We start from the raw sequence: 9,767 nt of genomic DNA, 5'->3' as shown, positions 1-9,767 counted from the left end.
AAATAATCTACAAGATCAGAGTATTTTTAAATCTACGAATTGGTGCTGAAATGGAGACAAATATGCACATATTTAGATGGCCTTTTTTTTATTGACCCCTAATATTCTGAACCCGTTCTCTTGATATATTCTAGTGAGTCTGTTGACAAAATTCAAACTTAAAGGTTCACCGTATTTAAAGGGATGGCTTAAGATACATGTACTGAAACCGCTATTGAATGAAAACTCCAGGGGAAAATCTGTTGGACTGCAAGTGGGAGGGTTGTCAGTGGCTGAATTATATTTATTCATAGCAATCAGGGTAGCCACAACTGCAGAGACTGTTACGTGACTGAATAAGGTACATTTTAATACCAAATACCGAGAAGTGAGTAGGAAAGGTGTAAATTCCTAAGTCTGAATCGGCCCTTTAGAAATTTACACAGCTGTAATTGCTCCAAAGGTGTTTCTAACATGCGTTGATTCAGGGGTGTGAATGCTTATCCAATCAAGGTATATTAGTGCTATTTTTTTTTATCTTTAAACTTCCACTTTGACATTAGAGTATTTTGTGTAGACTGTTGAAGAAAAAAAAAAAAGACAATTAAATCCATTCTAATCCCACTTTGTAACACAATAAAAAAGTGAAGAAATCTAAGAGTGGTGAATGCTTATGATAGGTCCTGTACATACTTCTCAAATCATTTGTAAGCAAATGTCACAGTATAAAGTGTTATATAAAGCCTGTGCCACAGCTTATAAACGTATGCCTATGCATCACGCTCTAGATGTAAGGACCTGTTATATCAATCACATTTACTGTGACATTACAACTGATTTGTGAAGCATCTACGTAGGCCTTGTAAAGGCCACACATTTATAGACATAAGTTACAGCTCTTTTAAAGTGTGATCTATAGGCTACTGTACGCAAACACTCCAACGCACACTCATCGCACTAACACTCCCTTATTCACACAGAGAACACCAGATCTGCCCAGGATGACGTAAGACATAACACTTTTATTAATGATACCGTGTCACAACAGACTGGTCCGTTCATCGAGAGAAGCTGGTCACATTAGTATTACACACGTTCTGAGAAACTCCAGTCACAGCACTGAGACTAAAGCCATCAGAGCCACATGGGTCGTATACACACACGCCTCTCACTGACCCATCAGGGATGCCACAGTTGGACAGTGTAACAGCTGGGAGAGAACGAGAAAGAAAGAAAGAAAGAAAGAAAGAAAGAAAGAAAGAAAGAAAGAAAGAAAGAAAGAAAGAAAGAAAGAAAGAAAGAGAAAGTGAAGTTACATCGAGAGAGGAGAGGTTTGTAACTACACAGCAGGTCACTTGTTAAGGGTTGTGATTGTCAGTCCTTTTTGAGGTGTCCATTTGTCTTTAGCAAAGAGAACGATAGCACTGCGATTGGTGCCGCCCATTGCCTAGAGCCTATCGGTAGGCAGAAATGTTGAACCTCCAACAGAAAGGATTCTGGGAAGGCTCCATAATTAGTCACAGTAGCTTGACCAGGATGTAGAGTAAACTCAGACTGGGTCCATGGTGATGGAAGAGAGCCACATAGAAACGTCTTCCAGTGCAGTCCTCTGATAGACAATTCACTTACTCAGTCCTCTGATAGACAATTCACTTACTCAGTCCTCTGATAGACAATTCACTTACTCAGTCCTCTGATAGACAATTCACTTACTCGCCCACCACTGCCATGTCCCACTTTAGCCAATTCATGTAGGCTATAAGCGCTTTAAGAGTGGTGAGTGCTCTTTCTCACAGGGGCAGTTATTTCACTGCCAACTACTCTCGCACTGAAGGCTGTTGCACACAATGTTGCTTTGTATTGCACAGCGTTATTGTGTAAACAATATTGAATACCTGTGAAGCATTTTCTACTTGCTCTCGCACAGAAAGACATCCATTCTCTTTGTGGAACGGATGGTAGATTATTGGATCTAATGTTTATTTCAAGAGGCAGGCAGGAAAAAGCAACAAAGAGCATGTGCAAGGACCCAAACATACACACACAGTCTACGTCTGCAATGACACCCTATTCCCTGTATAGTGCAATACTTTTGACCACAGCCCAATGTGGGCCCAAGTATTGCACACGCACATAATACTGTCAGCATAATCAATTAGATCACTTTAGATTGGAGTCAGGCCCTGATTCAGACCACATAATTGACTTAGACCTCAGAAACGTTGTCTCATAAAAAATGTATAATTTTTTAATAAAATAATAATTAAGAACACAAATATCAATACCATCAAGTACTGAGGATATGACCAAACCAGTCACATGCAATCAGTTACAGAAGCATATGACAATATCATGATACTCAAACAGTCTTGTATAAAGTTATTACATCTAAGTAAGTCTGTTTATTGTGTGTCTATGATAATGCAGGCGTTTGATCTTGAAAGTCTAGGTGAGCCTACAGTTGACCTTGAATGTGTAAGAGAAGGTTTTGTGGGTGGTGTGTCTGTGTCTGTGTGTGTGGTTGAGGAACCCACCACAGGAATGCGAGGTGTGTGAAGCAAACAGCTGTGGGTTCGAAAACCGACAAGACCGCACTATGATGGATGTTATCTCACTATTTCCCCGCAGACATTCAGGCCTCCTCCCTCCCTCCCTCTCGCTCTCTCTCTCTCTCTCTCTCTCTCTCTCCACTCCTCTCTATCTCATCGTCTTTCTCTCCTCCACTTCCTCATCTCCTTTCCCTCTCTCCCATTAAACAATACGTCTTAAATGTCTGAGGGGGAGACTGTGCTAATGGCCAACATTAGCTCCTTAATGAAATATACATTACACCATTACTGACTAGGGCTGGGGCTCCGTCGCTAAAGCACTGTGGGGCTAAAATAATAAAACATGCAGAATTCAATTTCCTGCAGAAGCCTTTTGAGTGTGTGTGTGTGTAGTAGTAGGGGGTGGGGGATATGTGTGTGTGCCAGGACTCTACCACAGTTGACCCAACCACGCCTAAACGGAGATCCTCGCCACTGACCATGAACGGGCGATCTAACACAGATCCTGCTCATACTCTCTGTCTCAGGATCGTCCGAGAATGTTGGACACGTACATCGATAAATTACATGACATCAGCACTTGACATGGGAATTAAAACATCTTCATCCCCCAAAATGTATCAAATACCCTCTTTCGTGTACATAGTCACAGACAATGACAACAGACAGACAGCTGAAGAGCACCCACTGGTGAACAGCCACAAATCTCCCTTTTATTATTTTACTATATCTTGTTATGTCTTGTTATGTAATGACTTGTTGACATGAGGGGAGAGTAACAGTCTGGTTGCTTCCATGTCTCCTTCCACGGAGCAACGCATCTCAACTCTTTGCAGGACATTGCGGGGTCCGATGTCTGGTCCTCTATGTACAGAGAAGAAACAGCCTATCTGCAGTGGAGGCACCTCTTCTCGACCTCAGGGGTTTTATTTACAGAAGGATGGCGTTTGCAGAAACCAATTGGGGAAAAAACCCACCGCCTGCTCGTATAGAGCCCTCAGCCATTTACTGTAGACTACTTACTTAGCCACAGTTTAAAATCCTTTGTGCCGATGGGAGAAGCCTTCCCACTGCAAACCATTCTTAAAGTATCTTGAGCAGGAAGAAGGTGGTAGGTTAAGAGATGCATGAAAGAGTAGAAGTAGGCAGAAAGTAAGAGAGAGATAGAGAGAGCGAGAGGAGAGGGGAGGGCACAAGGGAACAGTTGGGGAATCTTCTGATTGCCTTAAAGAGTTTGATCGTAGCTTAAAACACACTCAAGGACAGGTGCATTGTATTGTACAGCCACGTGCATGTACGCATACGCACACACGCACACCCGCTCAGCCCAGGATGTCCAGGTAGACAGGAGAGGCTTTGGCTAGGTTTAGCAGTAGGCTGTGGATCTCCTTGATGTGGTGTCTCATGTGGGGCTCTCTCTGCCAGCACCCCAGCATCAGGTCGTACACCTCTTTGGGACAGGTGCGAGGCCGCTGCAGGACACGCCCCTGTGTAATGCACTCAATCACCTGTGTGTGTGTGTGTGTGTGGGGGGGGGGGGGGGGGGGGGCGGAGGGGCAGATAAACAGGATTAGTGTCAGAATGCCAGCCGATATGCCAGATTTAATTGTCTTTGCGTTTCTTACTCTCCAATCCTCTCCAGACCTACACATGTGCCTTGGAGCTATAGGCTTAGGCTAAAGCTTTGGAAAACTTTACCAAAGTAGACGATGTGAGGGTTTAGAATAAGATTCCAGCTAGGGAGGTTGGAGCTAGCCTGGTAGTCTGTTCTGCTTTCTTGCCACCTCCTCATGGAATTGTTATAAGGAGGTGGCAAGAAAGCAGAATCAGACTGGCACCCAGGCTAGGATGGCGGTAGAGTATGGTCAAAGGGTCAGGGTTAAGGTTCGGTGAGAGGTGAGACTGACCTCGTTGTTGGAGAGCTGGTACCAGGGCTGTTTGCCGTAGGTGAAGATCTCCCAGAGGACCACGCCCAGACTCCACACGTCACTCTCTGTGGTGAACTTCCTGTACATGATGCTCTCTGGAGGCATCCAGCGGATGGGCAGCATGGTGTGACCGCCCACCTACACCAACACCAACACAAACAGTCAGCCTGGAAACTGTTCTGCTGTACACACCTTTTCTTTGAATGATACATAAATGTGAAGTTGTTTGCTGTGAAACTACTTATTTGGTCATTCATTAAATGGTCAAATGAAATGGTCAAATGGTCATTAAACATTAATGACCTGCAAATTACATGTTTATTTCCTTGGAATTAATTGAATCAAGTGCAACTAGACTTCATTTGGTACCAAGTCACCAGTTGTGATGAATTCTTTAAAGTATACTGAACAAAAATATAAACGCAACATGTAAAGTGTTGATCCCAAGATAATCCCAAAATAAATCATTCACCTCACAGGTGTGGCATATCAAGAAGCTTATTAAACAGCATGATCATTACACAGGTGCACCTTGTGCTGGGGACAATAAAAGGCCACTCTAATGATGTCAACATTGTGAGGGTAGGGTTATCGTATGGGCAGGCATACGAACAACGACCACAATTGCATTTTATCAATGGCAATTTGAATGCACAGAGATACCGTGATGAGATCCTGAGGCCTATTGTTGTGCCATTCATCCACCGCCATCACCTCATGTTTCAGCATGATAATGCATGGCCCCATGTCGCGAGGATCTGTACACAATTCCTGGAAGCAAAAATTTGTCCCAGTTCTTTCATGGCCTCCATACTCAACAAACATGTCACCCGTTGAGCATGTTTGGGATGCTCTGAATCGACGTGTACGACAGTGTATTCCAGATCCCGACAACATCCAGCAACTTTACACAGCTATTGAAGAAGAGTGGAACAACATTCTGCAGTCCACAATCAGCCTGATCAACTCTATGCGAAGGAGATGTGCCGCGCAGCATGAGGCAAATGGTGATCACACTGACTGGTTTAATAGCATTACCCGTAATCATCATCATCATTGTAGCAAGTCTACATGAAAATGGCTAAAAAGCAACAAATCTGAAGTTTCGAAATGGCCTAGTCAAAGTCCAGACCTAATCCAAATTGAGATGTTGTGGCAGGACTTGAAACAAGAATTTCATGCTTGAAAACCCACAAATTCCGCTGATCCCTCCCCAGTGACGTGAGAGACTAATCAACAACTACAGGAAGTGTTTGGTTGGAGTCATTGCAGCTAAAGGTGGCACAGCTAGTTTTTAAGTGTAAGGGGGAAATTACTTTTTCACACAGGGGCATTGGGTGTTGCATAACTTGGTTTATTAAATAAATGAAAGAAGTATGTCATTGTTGTGTTATTTGTTCACTCAGGTTCCATTTCTCTAATATTAGGTTTTGGTTGAAGATCTGATAACAGTAGCGAAAATTAGAAAGGGGGCAAATACTTTCTCACAGCACTGTATGAGTGAAGTTGTCCTAATACTTTTAAAACCAGGGGATTTTGTACAAAAAGTGCTTTAATTTCTAAACGGTTCACCCGATATGGATGAAAATACCCTGAAATTAAAGCTGACAGTCTGCTCTTTAACCTCATAGTCATTGTCACTGTCCCAATACTTTTGGAGCTCACTATATATACTGTATATATATATACTGTTCTGAGCACTAAAAGGTTGAAGTCTAGTTTGTTTAATGTCTTGCTGTGGCAAGGCACATGGTTAATGTAACAAACAGGTAATCATCTAACAATGACCCATGTAATAAAATACATTTCTGAAATGCAGTGCATTCGGAAAGTATTCAGACCCATTCACTTACAGTGCCTTGCGAAAGTATTCGGCCCCCTTGAACTTTGCGACCTTTTGCCACATTTCAGGCTTCAAACATAAAGATATAAAACTGTATTTTTTTGTGAAGAATCAACAACAAGTGGGACACAATCATGAAGTGGAACGACAGTTATTGGATATTTCAAACTTTTTTAACAAATCAAAAACTGAAAAATTGGGCGTGCAAAATTATTCAGCCCCTTTACTTTCAGTGCAGCAAACTCTCTCCAGAAGTTCAGTGAGGATCTCTGAATGATCCAATGTTGACCTAAATGACTAATGATGACAAATACAATCCACCTGTGTGTAATCAAGTCTCCGTATAAATGCACCTGCACTGTGATAGTCTCAGAGGTCCGTTAAAAGCGCAGAGAGCATCATGAAGAACAAGGAACACACCAGGCAGGTCCGAGATACTGTTGTGAAGAAGTTTAAAGCCGGATTTGGATACAAAAAGATTTCCCAAGCTTTAAACATCCCAAGGAGCACTGTGCAAGCGATAATATTGAAATGGAAGGAGTATCAGACCACTGCAAATCTACCAAGACCTGGCCGTCCCTCTAAACTTTCAGCTCATACAAGGAGAAGACTGATCAGAGATGCAGCCAAGAGGCCCATGATCACTCTGAATGAACTGCAGAGATCTACAGCTGAGGTGGGAGACTCTGTCCATAGGACAACAATCAGTCGTATATTGCACAAATCTGGCCTTTATGGAAGAGTGGCAAGAAGAAAGCCATTTCTTAAAGATATCCATAAAAAGTGTTGTTTAAAGTTTGCCACAAGCCACCTGGGAGACACACCAAACATGTGGAAGAAGGTGCTCTGGTCAGATGAAACCAAAATTGAACTTTTTGGCAACAATGCAAAACGTTATGTTTGGTGTAAAAGCAACACAGCTCATCACTCTGAACACACCATCCCCACTGTCAAACATGGTGGTGGCAGCATCATGGTTTGGGCCTGCTTTTCTTCAGCAGGGACAGGGAAGATGGTTAAAATTGATGGGAAGATGGATGGAGCCAAATACAGGACCATTCTGAAAGAAAACCTGATGGAGTCTGCAAAAGACCTGAGACTGGGACGGAGATTTGTCTTCCAACAAGACAATGATCCAAAACATAAAGCAAAATCTACAATGGAATGGTTCAAAAATAAACATATCCAGGTGTTAGAATGGCCAAGTCAAAGTCCAGACCTGAATCCAATCGAGAATCTGTGGAAAGAACTGAAAACTGCTGTTCACAAATGCTCTCCATCCAACCTCACTGAGCTCGAGCTGTTTTGCAATTAGGAATGGGAAAAATGTCAGTCTCTCGATGTGCAAAACTGATAGAGACATACCCCAAGCGACTTACAGCTGTAATCGCAGCAAAAGGTGGCGCAACAAAGTATTAACTTAAGGGGGCTGAATACGCCCAATTTTTCAGTTTTTGATTTGTTAAAAAAGTTTGAAATATCCAATAAATGTCGTTCCACTTCATGATTGTGTCCCACTTGTTGTTGATTCTTCACAAAAAAATACAGTTTTATATATTTATGTTTGAAGCCTGAAATGTGGCAAAAGGTTGCAAAGTTCAAGGGGGCCGAATACTTTCGCAAGGCACTATAAGTTACAGCCTTATACTATAATAGATTAAATCATTTTTTCCCCTCATCAATCTACACACAATACCTCATTTACATAAGTATTCAGACCCTTTACTTAATACTTTGTTGAAGCATGTTTAGCAGCCATTACAGCCTCAAATCTTCTTGGGTATGATACTACAAACGTGGCACACCTATATTTGGGCAGTTTCTCCCATTCTTCTCTGCAGATCCTCTCAAGCTCTGTCAGGTTGGATGGGGAGTGTCGCCGAACAGCTATTTTCAGGTCGTTCAGGTCTCTCCAGAGATGGTCAATCTGGTTCAAGTCCGCGCTCTTGCTGGGCCACCCAAGGATATTCAGAGACTTGTCCCGAAGAAACTCCTGCGTTGTCTTGGTTGTGTGCTTAGCATTGTTGTCCTGTTGGAAGGTGAACCTTCGCCCCAGGCTGAGGTCCTGAGCGCTCTGGACCAGGTTATCATCAAGGATCTCTCTGTACATTGCTCTGTTCAACTTTACCCCCGATCCTGACTAGTCTCTCAGTCACTGCTGCTGAAAAACCTCCCCACAGCATGATGCTGCCACCACCATGTTTCACCGTAGGGATGGTATTGGTCAGGTGATGAGCGGTGCCTGGTTACTTCCAGACGTGATGCTTGGCATTCATCAGACCAGAGAATCTTGTTTCTCATGGTCTGAGAGTCTGAGGAGTGGCTTCTGTCTGGCCACTCTACCATAAATGCCTGTTTGGTGGAGTGCTGCAGAGATGGTTGTCATTCTGAAAGGTTTCCCATCTCCAAAGAGGAACTATGGAGCTCTGTCAGAGTGGCCATCGAGTTCTTGGTCACCTCCCTGACCAAGGCCCTTCTCCCCCGATTGCTCAGTTTGGCCGGGCGGCCAGCTCTAGGAAGTCTTGGTGGTTCCAAACTTCTTCCATTTAAGAAGGATGGAGGCCCCTGTGTTCTTGGGGACCTTCAATGCTGCAGAAATGGTTTGGTACCCTTCCCCAGATCTGTGCCTCAATGCAATCCTTACTCTGAGCTCAATGAACAATTCCCTTGACCTCAAGGCTTGGTTTTTGCTCTGACGTGTACTGGCAACTGTGGGACCTTATATAGACAGGTGTATGCCTTTTCAAATCATGTCCAATCAATTGAACTTACCACAGGGGGACTCCAATCAAGTTGTAGAAACATCAAGGATGATCAATGGAAACACTAGTTAACTGAGTTGTAACTCCAGTTCAGTGAATGAAGCGGAGCCCAATAGGGGAGCTCTGTACCTAGTCGTTTACTCCGCTGGCCAGGCAGCGAGTAGCCTGAGAGAAAATGATGCACACACCTGTAGCCAATGGGAGTACAGGTGTCCCTATATAAGGGGATGCTTCCCCTCAATCAGCCTCTCAAAAATATTATCTTCAGTGAGACTGGGGGTTGGCAGGGCCTTAAGTCCTATGGGGCTCTCCTCCACTCATAGAACTGGAGTTACAGCTCCAGTAAATATCGTTCTATATCGTGGAGCTCCGCCCCCATAGGGGAGCTCTGCACCTAGTGGTTTTAAGCGGAGCGCAACGCTCCAAAATGTACTCCCTGCCGAACCTAACACTTCCCACCTAATGAAAAGGTCTGGCCCAGCAATTGCGGCGATGAAGTCCCACAGTACCGTAACACAATGTGTCACAATATACTGCGTCCTCAGTACAAATCCTCCCTACTCAGCCTGGAGACACTGTCAATGGCTAGTGGGCAGATAACAGAATATGAGCCATACTAATCTGAACCAGCAGGTAGATGCTTAAGTATTCTGTCAATATGTCACGCCCTGACCATAGAAAGCTTTTTATTCTCTGTTGGTTAGGT

The 9,767-nt window shown here is 43.5% G+C and overlaps 1 protein-coding gene across 1 annotated transcript in view; it reads right to left on the bottom strand.

Moving 5' to 3' along the window:
* Positions 1–981: 981 nt before the first annotated feature.
* The window catches only part of LOC110535778 (BDNF/NT-3 growth factors receptor), a 92,492-nt gene continuing 83,706 nt past the window's right edge, over positions 982–9,767 (bottom strand). Inside the window, exons 17-18 of the mRNA XM_036935577.2 lie at positions 4,436–4,594; positions 982–4,036 (exon numbers count right to left, since the gene is read on the bottom strand). Of these exons, the coding sequence (XP_036791472.2) occupies positions 3,851–4,036; positions 4,436–4,594 (345 nt within the window). The 3' untranslated portion in view covers positions 982–3,850. The remainder of the gene's footprint in view (positions 4,037–4,435; positions 4,595–9,767) is intronic.

Source organism: Oncorhynchus mykiss, chromosome 11, assembly GCF_057628025.1.
Source record: "Oncorhynchus mykiss isolate SJ-2025 chromosome 11, ASM5762802v1, whole genome shotgun sequence".
NCBI classification, from domain to species: Eukaryota; Metazoa; Chordata; class Actinopteri; order Salmoniformes; family Salmonidae; genus Oncorhynchus; species Oncorhynchus mykiss.
Note: the sequence above shows the minus strand (reverse complement) of the source record. Positions and strands in the feature narration are given on the sequence as shown.